General features: G+C 40.2%; 1 protein-coding gene across 10 annotated transcripts in view; it reads right to left on the reverse strand.

Annotated features, from left to right (window-relative positions):
• The window catches only part of CHL1 (cell adhesion molecule L1 like), a 290056-nt gene that overhangs the window by 107438 nt on the left and 160569 nt on the right, over nt 1-22049 (reverse strand). For all 10 annotated transcript variants that reach the window (XM_073592465.1, XM_073592461.1, XM_073592456.1 and 7 more), the window contains 5 exons: nt 10930-11038; nt 7233-7423; nt 6183-6305; nt 4734-4904; nt 706-820 (listed from right to left, as the gene is read on the reverse strand). In XM_073592465.1, coding sequence (XP_073448566.1) covers nt 706-820; nt 4734-4904; nt 6183-6305; nt 7233-7423; nt 10930-11038 — 709 coding nt within the window. The remainder of the gene's footprint in view (nt 1-705; nt 821-4733; nt 4905-6182; nt 6306-7232; nt 7424-10929; nt 11039-22049) is intronic.

Genomic DNA, 22049 nt, shown 5'->3' on the forward strand with positions numbered 1-22049 from the left:
TGCTAGCCTCAACTTTAGCCTGCATGCATTTCTGAAAATTACCAAGAAGTGCTCCCCCACCCAGCCCCAGCTACAGAAGAGTGAGCAGCGGAAAGTAACTGTTGATTTCCTGTGACAAAGCCCACTGACACCCTGCTTGGCATCGATACCATGCCTGTTGAGATATCAAGTGAACCTGTTACTATACCCTGAACTGGTTCAATACATGTTCACTTTAAGGTAACATGAGTAGATTTTTTATGCAGCATACATATACTAACAAGCCCACTGAATTCTCCATAGTCATTGTCCCTTTTCTCACCCGCCCGCTTCTCTTCTGGTGATGGTCTGGTCCCACACCTTTTTGTCTTTTCGTGAGTTGGCCATCTATCCCCCCTATAACGGCCTGTATCCTTCTGCTTATGGCCTCCAGAACTGGGTGTCAGCAACTAAAACATTCCGAGATATTGCAGGATTTCATGAGCAATGAAAAATAAAGCCTCCTGGGATATTTGACAATGGCAGAGTGAGGACAAAGTAAATGTCACCCTATCCTTGGTGAGAATTAAGGAAGTGGGAGTGTGCTACTGAATTATTCTAAAAAATTGATATTTGTAATAGATAAAAAAGGGAGGGAGATTAAAAGAAATAACAGATAATTTTAGCTAAAAAAAAAAGAAGCCGTTAAGGATTGTGATAAAATATTTTTTTTTATGTAAAACTTACAATCCTTCCGCAATGCACTCCAGCAGCAATACTTCGCCTTTCAGCACAACAATAGGGTTACTTGCTCCTCCTTGAGTTGTTAATATTTTTGGAATTCGATATTTTAATTTGCCATCTAAAAATAAAGGAACATTTCTTATTAGCAATTATATGAAATTAATGAACATACCCTAATTTTCAGCAGTTCTCTGCCTGTGCTTGCAAACTATTAACAAACACAATGTATATACTTCATGAAAAAGAACACAGTGACACAATGTATATAAGTTCATCCTTTACTGAAACTTTGTATTTTGGACACCTGAGATACATAATCAAAATTAATAACCTACACTGATGTGATCTAAAAGTGCCTAAATCCTTACATCACTTAAACAACAAGAGTGCTAAGCACACACAAGGACACATATAGTATAGGGCTGCTATTACTTACCTCTTCTTCTGAAAATATAAATTGAATGGCTTTTGTGCTGATTCCATGAATTCAATATATTCAAAGTAATACATTCAGAACAAGAATGCTGATCAGGAGCTCTGACTTATTCAACACTTGTGAGAGAGTTGCATGCTTGTATCCTCCACCATCTATTGTGGTTCCATGCCCCAGCCCCTACGTCACACAGGGGTTGATTTACTAAAACTGAAGAGTGGAAATCTGGTGCAGCTGTGCATGGTAGCCAATCAGCTTCTAACTTCACCTTGTTCAATTAAGCTTTGGAAAAAAAATAGAAGCTGATTGGTTTCTATGTAGAGCTGCACCAGATTTTTTACTCTCTAGTTTTAGTAAATCAACCCCTTTAAACTCTGATTTTTTAATCTGACTTCAGAATGTACTGATGTCAAAGAGAATCCAGGCAACTAGCATTTTCAAAAGGAGGTCAGCAATTTCAGCCTCCATATTTATCTCACTACAGGTTTCCTTTAATGTAGACCCTTTAATGTCAACCCTACCTGGATGACATTTGGGGGGTTATTTACGAAAGGAAAATCCACTTTGCACTGCAAGTGCACTTGGAAGTGCAGTCGATCTAAATCTAAGTCTAATACCATGTACACACGAGCGGACTTTACGGCAGACTTTGCCCGGCGGACGGGATTTCGTTGGACAATTCAATCGTGTGTGGGCTCCAGCGGACTTTGTTTTATCAAAAGTTGGACGGACTTAGATTTCAAAATCATGTTTCAAATCTGTCCGACGGACTCGAGTCCGGTCGAAAAGTCTGCTCGTCTGTATGCTAGTTCGACGGACAAAAAGCCACACTAGGGCAGCTATTGGCTACTGGCTATGAACTTCCTTATTTTAGTCCGGTCGTACATAATCACTAATGAATTCGACGGACTTTGGTTGATTGTGTGTAGGCAAGTCCGTTCATTCAGAAAGTCCGTCGTAAAATCCGTTGAAAAGTCAGCTGGGCAAAGTTTGCCGTAAAGTCCGCTCGTGTGTACGTGGCATAAGGGGTAGATCTGAAATGAGTGGAAGCTCTGCTGATTTTATCATTCAATCATGTGCAAGCTAAAATGCTGTTTTTTATTATCCTTGCATGTCCCCCTCGGATCTACAGCGACTTTACTTTGAAGTGCACTTGCAGTGCAAAGTGGATTTTCCTTTAGTAAATAACCCCCTTAGTTTGCCACATCAATAAATGCCATGTTTTTTTTTTCTTTAGAAAATACTTTTTTAATGCTTATTTGAATCTTGATCTTCTCTGTCCTCTGCCTGTCTATGTGCACTTACTCCAGTGCTGGCTGAATGTCATTGATCAGGATGGCAATCAAGACAATTACATAGAGTGCGCCTGCACTATGAGCACAGCAGTTTATAGTAACCACTGTAAGCACATGTTTTAATGGTTCTAAATCTAATTTCATTTTACAGAAGAAGAGTTCAGTACTGAGATCAATAGGAATACCCTAAGATGTCTTGGAACACTCCATCATGACAGTATGCCAGAGTTATGTTTGTATGAAATCCCCAAGAGATATAAAATGCCAACAGATAACTCTTTCTTTATATATATATTTTTTTTGTTTCTTTAGTTACTTTCTGGTTTCCAGGCCTAGGCACATGCTGTCATACATCCCAGAAGTCTTCAGAAGGGGCTTTCGTATCTAACAACACCCTGAAGCCTGCATGCTTGAGCTAAGGGTGGATGAATTCCAGGAAGTAAACGCTACATGAATCATCTGCTACTCCAAATGGCCGCGGCCAGAAATGCTAGGGTTTTTTTTTCAAAGTGATTTCCTGCCCAAAATAAAGTTGGACGTGGATGGATGGGCGAGTTTGCTTTGAATATTAAAAATGATTAAATTAGCAATTTTGGTTTGTGGTGCTCAGATGCAGTGTAGTTCCGCTTTCAGTGTGACAAACCACCAAAAAAACATTCAAATAACCAATATGATGTTGCCTATATTGAAATGGTAAGTGTTTGACACTTATATACAATTTCTCAGTAGTTTAGAATGGTCTCTCATATATCAAAGAGCTACATACACCATCACAGGATGCTACTGTGGGTGTATTTTGTAAAGTAATACAGTGCCACATCCTAATCATAGAACAAATTAGATTGGAAGTGGAAAAATTGACTTTATAGGCACCACTGATAAAAAGCAAAATTTGTATTTATAACAATTTGTACATAAATTCTAAAATTAAATATAAAAACAGTACTGTAGCAGTCTACAGTGAGAAACTTGATATCATTAATAGGTGCCGTTAATATCAGGGATATAGTGCCTAAAAAACCCAGATATATGGAACATGGCTGGAGAGATAGAGTAGTAACATTTAAGGAAGCGCTACACGTTTCACGGGGACCGCTTCTTCAGGAGCTTATATACAGTTTCTAGATAGAAGAAGACATCAAGTAAATACAATATATATGTATGTAGGGTTTAAGGCAGGGGTGTCCAGACTTTTTTCAAAGAGGGCCAGATTTGATGAAGTGGTCGGCACCATTTTGCCTGACATTCTTTGAACCATTAAAATTCGGTCTAAGTGTGTTTGATCGAGCACTAATACACTGCCCAACAATAATTCTCTTGCCTTTGTGGCTGTGTGTGAGTAAAGAGATGAGCTTGGGCGTGTTATTTGGATATACCATATTTATTGGTGTATAACACACACCTTCACTTTAAGACGGAAGTTTCAGGAAACAAACTTACATTTTAAATAAAGAACTGTGAAGCAAAATAAGGGTCATCTGCAGCCTCACAAGTGCCATGAATGCAGCACCCCCATTGCCATGAATGTAGCACCCAACATTGCTAGGAATGCAGCACCCACCAATGCCATTAATGCAGCACCCACCATTGCCAGGAATGCAGAACCCACCATTGCCATCAGTGCAGCCGGATTGATGCCCATCCATCTGCAGCCTTAGAGGGGACAAGGAGGGGGCTGGGACGAGTGTCAAAAGATTACATACAGGAAAAACTCCAGTTTTCTCGGTGGCCTCTTTAATACAAAGACCCGCCTCCTTTGATGGACAGAACAGTCTTCCAATGGCAGCGTAGGAGACGGACTTCCTATTACAGAGGCTGCCGTGTAAACAGAAAATTCTCCTGTGTATACGGCACTCGCCTCCTCCCTGTCCTCTCCAAGGCAGCCAGCATATATATCTTTTGTGGCCCCGGTGCTGGGAGATCGTTGGGGGCCACAAAAGATATATATGTCCAAATAACCAAGCGGGCCATTCAAAACTGGAATGTGGGCCGCGTCTGGCACGTGGGCCAGACTTCGGACATGCCTGGTTTAAGGTTTAGACAATATATTAGAGACACCATAACATGACTGTGTCTGAAAAGCAGCAAACCAAGAGGAATTGCATGTGTGGTGAGGTGTGGATAGAATGTGGGGACATGCCAGATACCAATAGAAGTAACCAAAAGAGAGAAACAAAATAAACTTAACACCATGAGCATGTTGATTGTACATGTGGTATAAGGAAAAAGAGAGTAGAATGGTCTGTTATCTTGAGTTGGGTTATGCATCAAACTTGATTGAAAACTTAAGAAATTGTTCTTACTGTTAAGGATTTTGAGGCTAATGGGTGTCCTCTGTGACATATGCCTGATCCTGGAGAAAGCGGCAAGGCAGGAATAATTTGTTAAGCTGTCTGCTTGAGTTACATGTGAAAAATACAGCTTCCCATCAAGTCCAACCGAGACACGATTGCTCTGAGTGATGTGGCGAAGATCTGAAATTAAACCACCAGTAGATAATAAATTGTATGTTTTCCAAACATGCATACATCATTTTGGTGCTTTCCAAAGGTAGTTCACATGGATTAAAATAAATGTACACATTTCAGGTCAGTGGATACCTAAAACCAACCCTCTGGAGATGCTTACTTATCGGGTAAATTGCTTTTTGGTTATGGGAAACATTTGTCCCACAACCCAGTATTTCACGCAACAGCGCTGGCACAATGCTGTCAAAAATGGCCAACGAGAGAGTCCTCTGGCCCATTTAAGCTTTGACTAAAACAACTCTTAGGGGACTCAGCAGGGGAGATATAGGAAGGTAAGCATATTTGCTGATTAGAGTAGCGATAAAACAAACCTGTTACTTTGCCCTTCATGAACAAAAACTGGATTAACTTTAAAGCAGAACTAAAGTATCTTAATTTCAATACACAAATACACCTGTGTTACCTTTTATATTTCATAATATTCATGTAATCTTGCCCAGTTTGTTCATCAGCATTAATGGGAGGTGATAAAGGGGTGGTACTATCTAAGTGAAGTGATGTAATCATTCCCTTGCAGGAAGTTTCCCATAGGCACAATTTTTTGCATTATTTTTTGCCAGGAACTAGTGTGCGATAAGGCATTTATACCAATCCTCTCCCCTCTACTCTTTTTAAGCCTTTTGTTAATTGTTAAAAAAGATGCAGCTGTCAAAAAGTGGGAACAAAATGGACAGGACTTGAAGGAGCCACACTGCTCAGTGCAGTGATGATATCTGCCTCCTATGCAAATATAGGAGTAAAATGACATACTAAAGGGAAGGTGTGGAAAACCTATGACCTCTGGGCTGTAAAGCTTACAAAGCTAAAGTAAATAGAATATCTCAAATCCTGCATAGGTCTGAACAGCAGCTTGGAGACCCTCTGGATAAGTCACAAGACAAATAGTTTTGGAAGAGTGCATGCACTATTTTTAACTTGCAATTTTAGAGGGTATGCATAAAAAAAAAAAAACGAAAAAAAAAAACTTTTGCTTTAAAGCATATTTTCCCCCGCCCCCAATATATCTGTATGGATGCAAGCAGTGTTTAGAATCTCGAGTGAAGGCATGAACAGGTCTTACAACCAGGTAGTGTTATATAGGTAAAATAGGAGATCAGAGAAACTCTAAAGCATTGGATTTAAAAAAAAAAAAGTCGGTTGTTATTTATGAGATAATATGCCCCCTAACAAAGAGAATATCTATGAACACAAATACAAAGTAGACTGCAGACTATGAGTTTTTACCAGGTGTCATCCAGTGTATAGAAACTGGTGGGATGCCAGCAGGTGGATCACAACTTAAAACAGCAGGGTCCCCTTCTTCTAACTCCAGTGGTGGGATTTCCTCTTTGGGAAATTTAGGATCTCCTGTAGGGTATAAATTGGTAAATGTATATTTGTAGCCAAAAAAAAAAAAAGAATTTCAACTTTACCTGTTGACTGATCCAGTGCTATGTTAAACATTCTTATACGTTAAAGATAAAAAGACAAGTTGACAAGTCAATTTTGACGCATATATATTCATTAAGTGTGGTAACTAAGTCCTGCTACAAATTTTTATGCTTTTCCTGCATGCTAGCGGGCAGTTTAATCAGAGCAGCAACACTTCTGTGTCCATTCCTGGGTCCTGAGCAACAGAAATACCTCAATGATCACTGTGGTAGTTATCAAACACTAGTCATACATATTAAATGGCAAGTAAAATTCCAATTATATAAATTAACTGATTGTTGTCTTATTTTCCACAAGAGGATATTTTAATAAAATAAATACCGGTATTCAAATAGATAACATGAAACAACCAAGAAAAAGAAAAGCACACAGTAAAACAATGTACCTTGTAAAGAATATCAAATCTTGTGTAAGGAAAATGTAAAAAAACGGATTTCTGCTTGCACATCAATGGGTGATTGAAGTCGGCACAAGTTCAACTCACCAAGTCAAGTGAATTTTCTTTTTGCAGAGTGAATTTTTACTTAGCTGAGTATAAACTTTTTTTTTTTTTTTTTTTTGCACATGATTGGGCATTGTTTGAAAAAGTGATTTTTTACTTAACCTCATTCACTAAAAATAATCTACTTTGCAAAGTGAACATGCCCTGATCCTTTAGTAAATTATGGGCATGGTGTATTGTGGGGGCATTTGCTTGTATTAATTAAATAAATATACTTATTGTATTTTCCTCCCTTGGACTGCTTTGTACATGCAGTGAATGCAGTATAGAAATTGTACAATATACTGAAGGTCAGAGGACTAGAGCACACATCTACTGGTTTCAGGAAGCTAAATGAATACCTGGAATAATAAACGTAGTCTCCTCTGAAATGGCTGTTCCTAGTTTGTTTAAGGCATAACAGCGATATGTCCCATTGTACTGTAAAATGTTTCCATTATGGTGGATTATAAAGGTGCCAGAATCTTTTTCGGTCTTCACATTTGGGTCAGTAATTGGACTATACGGGTGCCCATTTTTAGTCCAATGGTATCTGTGTAACAAAAAAAAACAGTATAAGCATATTACATGAGTGCCTGTTTATTTATAGTCTATATACACAAAAACTGTACATAAATAGCAAGGAACATTTTTAGGAGAGCAGGCAAAATGAGCATTTTGTGTATGTAAATGAACCAAAGGGATGAAAAGAACAGCCGTTTCTTAAGCGTGTAAGCACAAACCTCTGGCACCGGAGCTGCATTTATTGCCAGCACACACTGCCAAGTCCAGAAAGCATGTCAGCTGCTTTGCTTTGTCTCTGGTGTCAGTGAGCAGTGACTTCAACAAGGAAGGCACTGCCAAGGGGTCTAGCAAATTAACATTAGCAGAATGTAAGTAACAAAATGAAAGGTGTCTCCTTATGGAGTTTAATTGGTGAATAATATGCCCAAGATGCAAAATGCAGTGAAAACAATATTCAAGATAGGGACATAGAGAGATAAATATTATTCTCTTTAGTAAAGTAGGAGAAGAGTAGAACCCCTGTCAGATTTTCCTTTACTTCCTGTCTAGTAAAACCATTATCAGCAGGACAGGAAGTGAGGGTACATCTCTCTAACAGTGCCCCAGAAAGAAAAAAAAAAACCCGAACAGGAGTTCTAATCCTTCCCCACATTATCCAAAAACTAGAAAAAAGGTTTTTGGCTTGGCATACACTTCATAGGCAATGTCCCCCTCCTCAGCATATGTACTCATCTTCCTTCACTCCCCTCGGTGCTTTGCTTAGCCATTGGCAGAGAGAAAAGACAGATCCGTATAAGGTCTGGTCGCTCTACCTGGAGCTTACACAAGGCTGAGGACTTTCTCCCTACCTCATGTGACAATGCTAGGCTTGGAAGTTTGGAAAGTGGCATTCATCCTTACTACACAGAAGTTTTCAGCTGGAGATTTCCTATTAAGATCCACGACTACCTCAAGTGTTGATCAAATTGGCCAATTTTTTAGCTCATATAAACTCCAATTACTCGTGGACATATTATCTCTCGTACTAGGAACTAATCACTACTTTAGCTGCTATCTGTTTGATTGGGTTTGAATGAATGTGAGGTTGGTGTTGCTATCCATGTTCTGATAACGTTATCAGTTTATATTATTATGTGGTGGAGGTATCTCTTCTTTTTAAAATTTTCTATATGGTGGAATTATTTATAATAAAGTAATTATTATTTTTGCTAAAAAACAGTTTTTGTTCCTCCTTGAAGAATCCTTTCTGGGCTGTCTGCCCTCTTTTTTTCTCCCCAAATTTTTTTTTTTTCGTGTACTGGGTGTTTTGCTTTTGCCCAGAAGCAGAATATAGCAGTAACAAAAGTATGTACTATATTGTTTGGGAGTGGGCCCTACTCAGGCAAAACAGAGAATGCATATCCAATTCCAGGAACACTCCAAATGCCTCTACAGACCAACATTAAAAACAGCCAATGGTGCCACTGAATTAATTGTCCAAGTATAAAAAGTATAAATTCCAGCACGTCACATTGCTCAAAAAAGAGCACATTTAGTTAACACATGGGACAAAGCGATGTTTCAGACCTCACAAGATTTCTTTATCAGGAAACAGTAGCCAAACATCACTTTTGCCCGATAAAGGAGACTGGTGAGGCTCCAAAGCATCGCTTTGCCACATGTGATAATCAGATCTGAACAAGGTGCTGTGCTTTTACTTATACTTGGACTACATGGGTGAAGCATCCATGTGTACTTTAAGAATTATCGCAAACTCTTTTTTTGAATAAGACGTTAAAATCAAGGCAAGGCCATTTCACAAGCTTTGTGTAATTTCAGTGATTTACAAGGTACAAGAACAACTACTGGCTAGAATCCCTTAGCATTACTTGTTTACCATGTTAACGGTGGTATAGTGAACAATAGGTTTCTTGTTAGAAGAATCAATAGATGTGCTGCTGGAATTGTTCTCTATATGAATTAAATTGTGGGGTTAATTTACAAAAGCTAGAACAAATATAAGGGAAAGCGTAGCTGCTGTCCATACCAACAAGCACAATTTTATCTTTAGGATAAAACAAAGTGGTTAAATGACTAAAGGTGTAGAGAGAATGTTCAGCTATCAAAGGGGAGCTGTGTGCACATGCGAGGCAAAATCTTGCTGAAATCCTGCACATGATTGGGTAAGCAAAATGAATGCAGATCTTTACCCATTACTAAAATCTCATATAATATGTTAATGTAATTTTAAAACATGTTTTCAATCTTTTTAAATTTGCAGCTTTTATTAAAATAATTTGTGAACCTGCCATTAATGTCCTTGTTCAGGCATTTCCTGTTATAGGATAACGACTGTATCCTGAGGGCGGACCTACATTTCCACACTGTCACATGAGCCCCTGATGGAGCCTATCTTTGGCCATGTTGGCACACATTGCACAGGCATGGTCCACTGGTGCCATTATCAGGGAGCTTGTCCAAAGCAATAATGTCTAGCCGACACTTGAGTGAGAGCATGTAGTCAAAACCTGGCTAAAAGAGGCTGAAAGAGATGCAGCATAGGAAAGGCCAGCTGTTTATAATGTGCAGTGCATTGGCAAATTAAATGGCAACAATTTAGCATTTTGATCAACATAGCTTTACTTTGCTAAAGGAAAATGTTATATTCCATTATTTAACTTATCCTTAAAGAGGAACTGCAGTCTGCTCACAACATTTGTAATAAAAACATCTTTGCCATTCTGAAGCTTCCCTCCAACCATTTTTCATATTAGCTTATATATATATTGTGATTCTGTACTTGCCAAATATGCTGCAGAAATCTCCTTCCACTAAGTCTGGCTGCAACCATTTTAACTGTGGGCAGCTGAAGCTGCTGCCTGTTCACTTCCTGTATTTACAGAGACACACAGAGGCACACCTCCAGCTCTGCAGCCCTGCAGCTCTCACTCTGCGAGTGAGAGAGAGGGAGATGTGCATGATGTCATAAGCCTAGGCTTTTTACCATAAGAAACAGGAAGTGGGCTGTATAAGGTATTTACTGGCAGAAAAAAAATGTTTTACTATCCAAAGTTAAAACAACAAGGGCAGAAGATTTCATAGATGGAAATTTGAAAAATTGACCGAAGGTCTGCTTTAAGGAATTCAATTTGCCCATGCCAGACTGCCACACAAATCTGTTCTATCGAGTACTGAACGTATTTCCATTAACAATGCTCCACAAGTGCCTCTATAGCCAAACACAGACCAAAGAAAATTAAATATGACTTCCATACACAGTCTGGCTTATTTAAGAAACAATTGCAAAGAGCAATGATAACGATGTGAAAGTTGAGTTCTGATCAGTATAATGTTTTTTGTGCTTTCATATGGAGAAAGGATACTGGAGACATACTTGGTGCATCCAAACTATATACTTAACAGGATTCACAAAGCCTACAGAGAAAGTAAGTATCATGCAATTGACATACAAAACTCTTGGCCCGCAACTAAAAAAATACGTATACACAGTACACATTCTTGATAAAAGAAGTACATTTAAACTAGATAACTTACTGTGGCTTAGGGTTTCCCTTAGCTTTACACTTGATGGCAAAATCTTCACCTACTGGGAAAGCAACTTGGACTCCTTTGGTGAATTCAACAATTGTTGGCAATTGTTCCACTGTGGAAAATTAAAATAGTTAGTCAAATGAAAACTAATATCTGTCAATTTTCTGTTGTTTGATTGCTAATTGTATTTTTTAAACCAGTGTTCCTTAACACATATTACTAGCTTATATTAAAATATGTCCCTCCTCTTATAAAACATTCTGTGCCATATACCTTCTGGTATGAGTCACATAAGGCACCCCTTGACATACATTATATTACCAAAAGTATTAGGATGCCTGCCTTTACACGCACATGAACTTTAATGGCATCCCAGTCTTAGTCCGTAGGGTTCAGTATTGAGTTGGCCCACCCTTTGCAGCTATAACAGCTTCAACTCTTCTGGGAAGACTGTCCACAAGGTTTAGGAGTGTGTCTATGGGAATGTTTGACCATTCTTCCAGAAGTGCATTTGTGAGGTCAGATGTTGGAAAAGAAGACCAGGCTCGCAGTCTCCGCTCTAATTCACCCCATAGGTGTTCTATTGGGTTGAGGTCAGGACTCTGCGCAGGCCAGTTAAGCTCCTCCAAAAAAATCGCTCATCCATGTCTTTATGGACCATATATATATATATATATATATATATATAAATATAGTGGTATGCCCAGTAACTAAATATTTCAATTACTATTAATTATTGTAGCAATTTATATATGTAACAATTTTACAAGCTAGTTCTTTTTGTTATTGTAATAAATCTAGAGGTTTGTAGATTAGCCACTAGAGGGAGATCTAATTATCTCAATCCACTTAAAGAGGAGTTCCCATTTAAAAAAAAAAAATACAAGTCAGCAGCTACAAATACTGCAGCTGCTGACTTTTAATTGGACACTACCTGTCCCAGGGTCCAGTGATGTGGGGGATCGAAGCCCCGCTCGTCTCCCCCTCCATTTGGCGGCGGCGGCATTGCAACTGTGAGTGCCGGGCTGTGGCTTCACAGCCAGGCACCCACCGCACATGCGCGAGTGGCGCCGCGCGCCGTGATTGGCCGCTCAGTCATCTGGGACCTGTAATGGGTCCCAGATGATTGACAAGAGGGAGGGAGCAGAGCTGAGCCTTTCCTGTGCCGACGGGAAGTGATGTCACCAGCCCAGGCATTGAAAGAGGCAGACTACAAGGGACCCCCTAGCAATAGGCATTTAGAGGTGAGTAAAAAAAAAAAAAAATTCCAAATTTTTTTAAAATTTTTTTTTTAGGCACATTCATGTATTTTTTTTTTTTGGGTGGAACACCACTTTAATGTGTTTTCCTCCTTTACTTTTAAACCCCAACACTGGGAAACTTCTAAATTATCCGGCACTCCATGGATTAATTGCTTGCTTAGTCTAGGGCAGGGATATGCAATTAGAGGACCTCCAGCTGTTGCAGAACTACAAGTCCCATGAGGCATAGCAAGACTCTGACAGCCACAAGCATGACACCCAGGTGCAGAGGCATGATGGGAGTTGTAGTTTTGCAACAGCTGGAGGTCCGCTAATTGCATATCCCTGGTCTAGGGGAAAGGAGAAGCGCTTTTACTTATCTGATCCTCTTCCCCCCCATGCACGGGTGATGGATTCTCCCTCGGTGTCATCACATCCAATGCAGGGCTATGGATCCTTCATTGGTTTTGATGACGTCAGGACCTTAGACTGCTGAAGTGGAAGCATAGGGGAGAAGATGCTGCAGGGAGGAGCAGAGGATCGGGTAAGTAATTTTTCTAAATATGTCCTTTAGACCTAAAGAAATAATTAGCCCTTGCGGGGCGGGGGGGGGGGGGGGGGGGGGGGGTCAACCCCACTGCAAGGGATCATTTTTAAATTTCCTGGAGTTGGGCTTTAGCAACTGTTTGGCGTATTATAGGAATGCTTTTTTTGTTGTTGTTGAGTACACCAAGTCATAGTGGTACTTCAGTAGCACACATTTTTCTTTTGGCAAAGTGAAAAATCTCATGTGATAAACAAAAATGGATGCCCTCATATTCCTATGTGAATAAAGATCATACATTTTCTTGTTAAAAAAAAAAAAGATCATACATAAAACAAGACTTATTTGTAAGACGCATATTTAACACATATTAAAAATGTTATTCACATAAAGCTGATCTGTCTTAAAAAAAAAAAAAAAACAAAAAAAAGTACTGCCTTTAATTATATCTTAGAGGGATCCTGTCAATTCAACTCAAACCTCAGAAAGTGAAATTTTCGCTCTATTACAAAGCTAGCAGCACCGCTGCTTTCTGACATTCCCGGATGTGTTGGATGATGTGCCCCCCATCGGGAGGCATAGTTCCTTTACCCAGCAGACCTGTAGCAACATAGCAGCTGGCTGAAGGAACCATACAGCCCAACTTGGGACATGCTATACAACACACCAGGAAATGTTAGATAGCAGCAGTGCTTCTAGCTCTACAAGGGAGCAAAGATTTCACTCACCACCCACCAGTGTCCTCTTTTTAAAAGTGCACTCAAATCCATAATTATAGAGAAATGACAGGTTTGCTTTAAGAAGAGACTGTTTTGTTAGGACCTGTCAGATGAGCTGTTACCTTGGAGATGTTTCACCTGCATACACTAGCCAAAATGTGAGCATTTCTGAACAGATCTGTTAAACCCAGCGTATTACCATGTGAATGATTCACTCCAGCTTTCATCATGTTTGCACAAGCCTATTTCATGGTTCCTTTACTTATATTGTAATAAAGCAAAAACTCTTTCCTTCTTATTAGGCATTTATCTGTACTTCATTCCCAAAGGGTTCTTAGGCTGGTACTGTTTAGATATATATTTTTATATATCTAATTACCATAGCTATGGGAGGCAATTATTTCTTATTCTTCAAGTATTTCTCAGGCTGAAACCTTTTTTTGGTTTTATTTTTTAATTTTAAAGAGTAGGAAAGAGATCGGGGCCTTTATTGGGCTTTCAATTCTAACTGATTGACTGTTTCCTCGCTGGACAGATTGACCCTCTTTGTCATGTGGCTCTTTCCACCAAGAAAGAAGGGGCTGGCAAATTCACTCTGCAGTATAGTACACAGTGGCGGCCTGTCCATTAGGGGCACCGGAGCTCTGCCCCCTCTATCCACGGCCGCCACCCCCATGCTCTATTCAGGGCCACTATTTTGACAGGACACTGCCACCCCCTATTCATGCATCCGGCCCCTTTCAGGACGCCGGGCGCGTGGTTTTTTAGAAGCACCTGATTAGAGCCAGAGGCTCTAATAGGCTTCAAAATAGGGTGGGCCCGTGGAGCAGAGCATTGCGTCAGGAGCTCAACCAGATGTTACAACAGCTAATGAATATTTGCTATTGAAACCCTGATCCTCAATCCGGCCAATCAGAAGCAGGTCTGAGACCCGTTTTACGACTGGCCTGAAAAGAGAAGTGTGCCAATTGGCCGCCGAGGAGGAGGGAGGAAAAAGAAGCCGCCGTGATGTCTGTGGAGAACAGGAAAAGGGAAAGCCGCTGCCGTGAGCAAGGGAAGCCGCCGGTGAAGCCTGGGAGAAGAGCTGCCCACCATAGATGGGGTAAGTGCACCAGACCCAGAACCAGAACCAGTGTGGGGGGTCGGGCAGCACTGTTTGCTGCCCCCCCCCCCGAAAAAAAAAATTACCACCGGCTGCCACTGATAGTACAGTACAAAAGTGGGGGGAAATTTTCCAATGTGGATGCCTGTTTCAGTGACAACTGTCTGGGAATGGATTTTCCTGCACTTTGGAGAGATTTCCTATCCCTCCCTGTTGTGTCTCCTGGGACATTTTGAATTTAATCTAAAAGTGTTCGCAGAGTCAGCTATTTTACGTACTATTAAAAACAGTGTTTTTCTACCTTTTTTCAGGCAAGACACCCTTAAAAATTCTGCACAATCTCTATGCACTCAATTCTAAAGTATAAAAACAAAAAATTGTTCTACATCGCAGCAACATCCACACACCTGGGCCACCCAACATCAAGTGCTTTATTCATCAATCTATGCAAACTGGTACTGATGTACCAATGTATCTCTTCTCTCTCAGTTTCTCTCCCTCTCTCTACTAACGTGACACCGGTGGTAGAGGTCCAAGGAAGGGGCAAACAAGGATGCTGCACTTATCAACCAATGGCATCGTTGGATGTTAGGATGCCAGTGACTGGCTTGCACAGCCCCCAGGTTGTAATGCTGCATAATAAAAATCTGTGGCCCTGTGAAAAAGGTAGGCTTGATCCACTCGTTGACTTGTTGACAATTTTCAGGGAATTTGTGGCAGTTTTTAAGCATTTTTCCAAGGCATCCCTAAAGAACCCAGAAGGCACCCTAGTTGAAGAAGTCTTCTATACATTATTGTTCCAACACACATAGTCAGATTGCCACACAACGCAAAAAATGATTACATAAAATATCTTCCAAGTAAACTGTACTTTGCCCATTCAGGACACAATTACAGGCTCACTGCACAGCCTGCTCCCTACATTGCCACTGCTTATCTTTGCTTAACCCTCAAGCCAACCTGCCCGCCGCTGGAGGCCTGTGAAATACTTGGTTCTGTCAAGCATGGTGGAGCAGCTTCCTCTGTCCCCTTCCTTTCATGATGCAGCACTGGTTGAGTGGACAATTGACAGGACCAGGCTCTGGTATTTAGGAGTGAGTCCTTTGCCCTGTAAAATCCTGACCCAAAACCAATCTTTTTAATCAAGGCTTTGGGAGGGAAACAGGGTGAAAGGTGATCATTGGGAAGGTAAGTATAGCGGTAAAAAATCAAGCAAACCCATTACTCATGCCTATGCATTACAGCTTTAAAACCTCAGATGGATGGGGTAGAAATGTTTAGTTGGCACATTCAAGTAACGCCACTGGTTAGATGTTTATGGGGGAATTGCCACCTATTTTTGCACAATGACTGTATACGCTGGGCAAAAATATAAGTTGAATGCTAGAACAGTAAACATCAAATTCAACTATCGCTTCTATGTTCAGTGTTAAGATATATTACATTGGGGGAAGAGGAGTAAATAGACCTTCTCAATGCGGTTTCTGTGCAATTCTCCAATTGTTTATTGACATTTGTTTATCCAGTGAACCTGGCTGAGAAGCTGGGCAGCATGTTGTCACTGACCATTGGTGTGGGAAACCTGTAAGTTGGCACAGTCATTTACTCCTCAGCAATATATGGAGGTCAATGAGGGTGGAAATAGAGCTTAAAGATAGCAGGGAAGACCGGACAGAGGATCAAGCTGTGGCCTCCTCCACCCAAAGAGTTGCCCATATAATTTATAAAAATAGTTGTTCTTTTATTAAAACAGGAATACATTCCTATTTAGAGTAAAAAACTAGCCTGGGGTGGAATTTGGGTTAGGCACAAGTCATATAGAACCTTAAAGCAAGTCTAAATTTAAGAACAAAAATGTAATATGTTGCAGCTTACCAGTCCTAAAATATGCTGCTTTGCTTTTTACAGTTTTTTTCACATTAATTCCACTTGGCACTGTTACCAGTAACACATTTCAAATCCCTGGACCGCATCACTGGCTGCATGGGCACTGACAGCCCATCACTTATGGAGGCAAGTACAGAAGGGACTGGGTTGGTGGGAAGGGTGTACAGTGTTAGTTCTCATTTTTTTCTTACACTTTAAGTGTCAGCATGTCCTTACTAAAAAACTAGGGTTACTTCTCTTTTGCCACCAATCAGCATCAAAGCAAGCTAATTAGTTGCTTAAAGGAAATAACTAATATTAAGAAGATCACATTAATACATAGGGTCCATAGTATAAGTGGTCTCAGGTGCATATAGCTTACAATAGGTGCATCATTTTTGAAAATGATGTAGACAAATGTTTCCGTAGACAAATTAGGAAACTGTATGTAATTTCCAAGGAAGTACATTGACTGGCACACCAGTGCATCTCCACAACGAACCTCCAAAACTAGCCATTCTGATTATAGGAGAGAGATGAAAAGCAGAAAATGTGCTCATCACTGTGTTGCTTCTCCATTCACTGTCCAGTCACAGGGTGGGGGTTAGGAAGGTACTTGTAAGTAAAAGTGAAATTGCAGGAGAGAAAGATCAGGTTCCCTCCCCTGCTAGGCAGAGCTGTGTAAATCTCAGGATAGAATGGACAGAAATCGTGATGTCACCATCCCTCCTCTCCACCTCATCCAAGCAGAGAACATTTGCATGCACTGAGAAAATTCAAAGCATTCTCTGAATGGCGACCATGCCAAGCGGGGGAACTTCTGTGTTCACAATGTAGTGGGGCAGCACATGGCACAGGGAGGTAGTAGAAATGACTGTAATAGTGGTGTCTATTACAGTGGTTCCAAGCTTCCACAGGATCTCACAGGTATGGTATAGTCATAGCTGGACCAATGCAACTGTGCAGAAATATGCATATATGGAATTCATCTTTACTATAATAATATGACATTATAATATTATATGATATAATATTACATCTAATTCTGCGTTTTCAATGCATTTACACCCCTATTCGAAATGTTTCTTCCCAGAGCTGGGTATAAACTAGTAGAATTTCAAATGAAAATTCTCAGTAAATTCAAATGTCATTCTAATTCAATATTTAATTTCAATTTTGTAATGAATGGACTTTACCAACTACATACACTGGAAGAAATTTGTACATTCAGGAAACAACTTCCATACTGCTCCTTCAAATTTGCTGATGGTCAAAAACAATTGTCAATTTGATTTTGATTAGAAAAACGAACTAATGTTCCGACAACGAAAAATGTTGAATGAAACTCTACTAGTGAATACCCAGCTTTACTTAACATAGTGATGTTTAAACCGTCCAGTAACATACATAAATGCAGGTTTAAAATGCAAAAAAAAAACACTCATGAATGCATGCAGTAACACAGATCACGTGTGTAACTGCATGCATATAGGCAAGAATTAAACCTTAACTATAACATATGTGTTACTTGTCATAATGGTCATTATTTTCACATGTGTGATTGATATCTTGAGATTCACTGGCTCCCATTGCTGGATATAATGCTCATTATAGACTTGCAGTAGAGCCAATAATGCCGCGTACACACGGTCGGACTTTTCGTCTACAAAAGTCCAACGGACGCTGACGGACTAAAGCTGGCTGGTAATCCGATCGTGTGTGGGCTTCTCCGGACTTTCAACGGACTTTTTTAGCCTAAAATCCGACGGACTTTAGATTTGAAGCATGCTTCAAATCTTTACGTCGTAAGTACGACGGACCCCGAAGTCCGCTCGTCTGTATGCTAGTCCGACGGACAAAAACCCATGCTAGGGCAGCTATTGGCTACCGGCTATGAACTTCCTTATTTTAGTCCGGTGTACGTCATCACGTACGAATCCGTCGGACTTTTGTGTGGTCGTGTGTAGGCAAGTCCGTTCGTTAGAAAGTCTGCTGCAAGTCCGCTGAAAGTCCGCCGGAAGTCTGTCGGACAGGCTGTCGGACTTTTGTAGACGAAAAGTCCGACCGTGTGTACGCGGCATAAGAACTAGCAGTATTGAAGGTGATGGGGACTAAGGAAACCACAAAATCTTCCACTGAAAACAAAGGAGAGCAAAGGCCTCCTGAATAACAGATTAGGTATTCATGGATTTTAGTGCCTTGTAAAGGCAAAGATGAAATGCAGGAAATGTGAACAGGCACGCAAATTATTTATTACCCCTAGGACAAATAAAATATCCAAAACATGCCTTATTGTCTAGGCACAGCCAAATATGTACAGCCATATAGTCAAATTGCATAGTTTTCATCAGTGGAAAGTATCATACAATGATTCTTCAGGACTTGTTATAATCTTAAAGCACACCTGTGATTAATATAATAATATAAATGCGCCATCAGTGGTAAGCAGCTGACAGCATAAGCACATATTTCTTTGTAGATAATGGTGTTGTCATCGGGGCAGGTAAAGCAAAACTCCTGTAAGGGCCTGGTCAATAAATCTGTCAGGTTAGTGCTTGGACGATAAATCTGCCAGGATAGTGCTCAGCCCCAAAAAATTGTCAAAATAGTGCACGTCCAACCAAATTGTACATCATGTGAAGAGCTCCTAAGACCCCATACACACTATACAACTTTTGTTGTTGGATTTCCTTTAGATTTACCAAAACCATGTAGTGCAAGGGCCTGCCTGAAGGCATACAAATTGAAACTCTTAAGGTTTGACCTCATATTGTATAGTTTTGGTAAATCTGAAGGAAAAAATCTACAGAAAATTGTACAGTGTGTATCCAGCTTTAGACAGATGGAATTTTTTAGTTTTTTTCAGGCAGCAAATAAAATGAATAGCATAACAAGTCTATGAGCTGGCAATAGATAATCTGACCACACACTCTAACAACCAAAATATAATTTAGTAACTCTTTGAAGTAACTCAGCTGATCTGCAGGGCTGATCGATGTCACACATTTGTATACTTACCTGCTCTGTGCAGTGGTTTTACATAGCGCAGCCCTGATCCTTTTCTTTTTGGGTCAGCCACTGGTGGTCCTGGCTCCTCACCCCTGCCAATTTCCCCCATAGCAAGATTCTTTCATTGGGGGTGCTCGAGTAGGCTCGCTCCTGAGCCATGCTCTGTGTGTCCATTCCCATACAAAGCGTGACCTGGCCCCGAATCTGCTCTGTCCTCATTGGCTCACTGGCTGTGAACTCATATACACCGAAGCTCAGCAGAGTGGGGGGAAGTCTTCCCAGACTTCCCTTTGGTATTGCCATATGAAATATAAGAGGAGGAGCTTAGGGGAGCTTCCCTTGTCTCTGTGTGCTATTGTATTTGAGGACAAACATCCCCTAGGTCAGTGATGGTGAACCTTGGCACCACAGATGTTTTGGAACTACATTTCCCATGATGCTCCACTACACTGCAGAGTGCATGAGCCTCATGGGAAATGTAGTTCCAAAACATCTGGGGTGCCGAGGTTCGCCATCGCTGCCCTAGGTACACCAACATTGTCATGTGATGTGACACATCAGCTTCATAAAGAGGTTTGGGAGAGCCTGAGAGGGCTTACCTTTGATATATGGCAGCCTACAACTGTGGTCTGCACAGGGCAGGGCACATTACCATGGCTTTGTAGTGACCTCCACATATCGGTAGTGCGTAGGGTGGATGTCACTGGCCAAGGACTCTTGCCTACTAGTTTTGTCCCGCAGGGCAGAAAGCACCCTAGGTGGGCCACTGCTTGTATCATTAATTTTACAATGGAATGTTTTTTTCTTGCTATTCTAATCAAGTTTTTAAACCAGGAGTATACATTCCATAGAGTTAGTTAGTTAGTTAGCTAGTATAATATGATGTCTATCACATAGACCAGTATATGAATAATACCAATGATTGCTGATATTATGAGTAGGGATGAGCTTTATGTTAGGGTCGAGTGGCGTGTTACGCCCCATAATGCACTGCAACATCGCAGTGCATTGCTGTCTGATTGGCCAAGCATGCACTATGACCTGCATGCTTTGGCCAATCACAGCGCCGTCAGCAAAGAGAGCCATAATTGGCTAAAGGCAGGGTGCCTTTGGCCAATTATGGCTCAGGGGGTTAAGTCCATGCCCCACACTATATAAGGCCGCCTGCATGTCGGCCTTGTGTAGTGTGTTGCTGGCGTTGACCGAGAGAGAGTTTCATTTCATTTAGATTGTATATATACACATCCAGGCTTATATATATATATATATATATATATATATATATATATATATATATATATATATATATATATATATATATATATATATATATATATATATATATATATATATATATATATATATCTGTATCCAGTTCCTGGTGTACTGTTTCAAATATACTTCAGGCAGGCAGGTAATTCAGTTAGCCGCAGTGTATTTAATATATATATACACAGTCAGTCTCATATATATATATATATATATCCACTGTATCCAGTTTAGCTAGATCTGACTGCAGTCCTTTCCTGGTGTACTGTTTCTAATATACTTCAGGCAGGCAGGTGATTCAGTTAGCTGCAGTGTATTTAATATAAATATACAGTCAGTCTCGTATATATATATATATATCCACTGTATCCAGTTTAGCTAGATCTGACTGTAGTCCGTTCCTGGTGTACTGTCTCTAATATACTTCAGGCAGGCAGGTGATTCAGTTAGCTGCAGTGTATTTAATATATATATATATATATATATATATATATATATATATATATATATATATATATATATATATATATATATATATACACAGTCAGTCTCGTATATATGAGCTGCAGTGCATAAAATATATATACAGTCTCCTACATATATATATATATATATCTCCACTGCATTCTATTCCAGCCAAGCCTATATCTGACTGCAGGCCATTCCTGGTGTACGTTTTCAAATATACTTTCAGGCAGGCAGTAAATTCATGTAGCTTCAGTGCATAAAATATATATACAGTCTCCTACATATATATCCACTGCATTCTAATCTAGCCAAGCCTAAATCTGACTGCAGGCCATTCCTGGTGTAGGTTTCAAATATACTTTCAGGCAGGCAGGCAGGTGATTCAGTGATCAGCAATGCATAAAATATATATACAGTCTCCTACATATATATCCACTGCATTCTAGTCTAGCCAAGCCTATATCTGACTGCAGGCTATTCCTGGTGTATGTTTTCAAATACACTTTCAGACAGGCAGGCAGGTGATTCAGTGATCTGCAGTGCATAAACTATATATACAGTCACCTACATATATATCCACTGCATTCTAGTCTAGCCAAGCCTATATCTGACTGCAGGTCATTCCTGGTGTACGTTTTCAAATACACTTTCAGGCAGGCAGGCAGGCAGGTGATTCAGTGATCTGCAGTGCATTAAATATATATACAGTCTCCTACATATATATCCACTGCATTCTAGTCTAGCCAAGCCTATATCTGACTGCAGGCCATTCCTGGTGTACTTTTTCTAGTAGACTTCAGGCAGTGTTTTGCTAATAAAATTTTACAGCATGTCTGCTGGGCCACAAAGGACAGGCAGATGCTCACAGGCCACTAAAAGAGGGCAAGCAGACTCTGTGTCTACAG

The sequence above is a fragment of the Aquarana catesbeiana genome, linkage group LG07, assembly GCF_042186555.1.
Source record: "Aquarana catesbeiana isolate 2022-GZ linkage group LG07, ASM4218655v1, whole genome shotgun sequence".
In the NCBI taxonomy this organism is placed as follows: domain Eukaryota; kingdom Metazoa; phylum Chordata; class Amphibia; order Anura; family Ranidae; genus Aquarana; species Aquarana catesbeiana.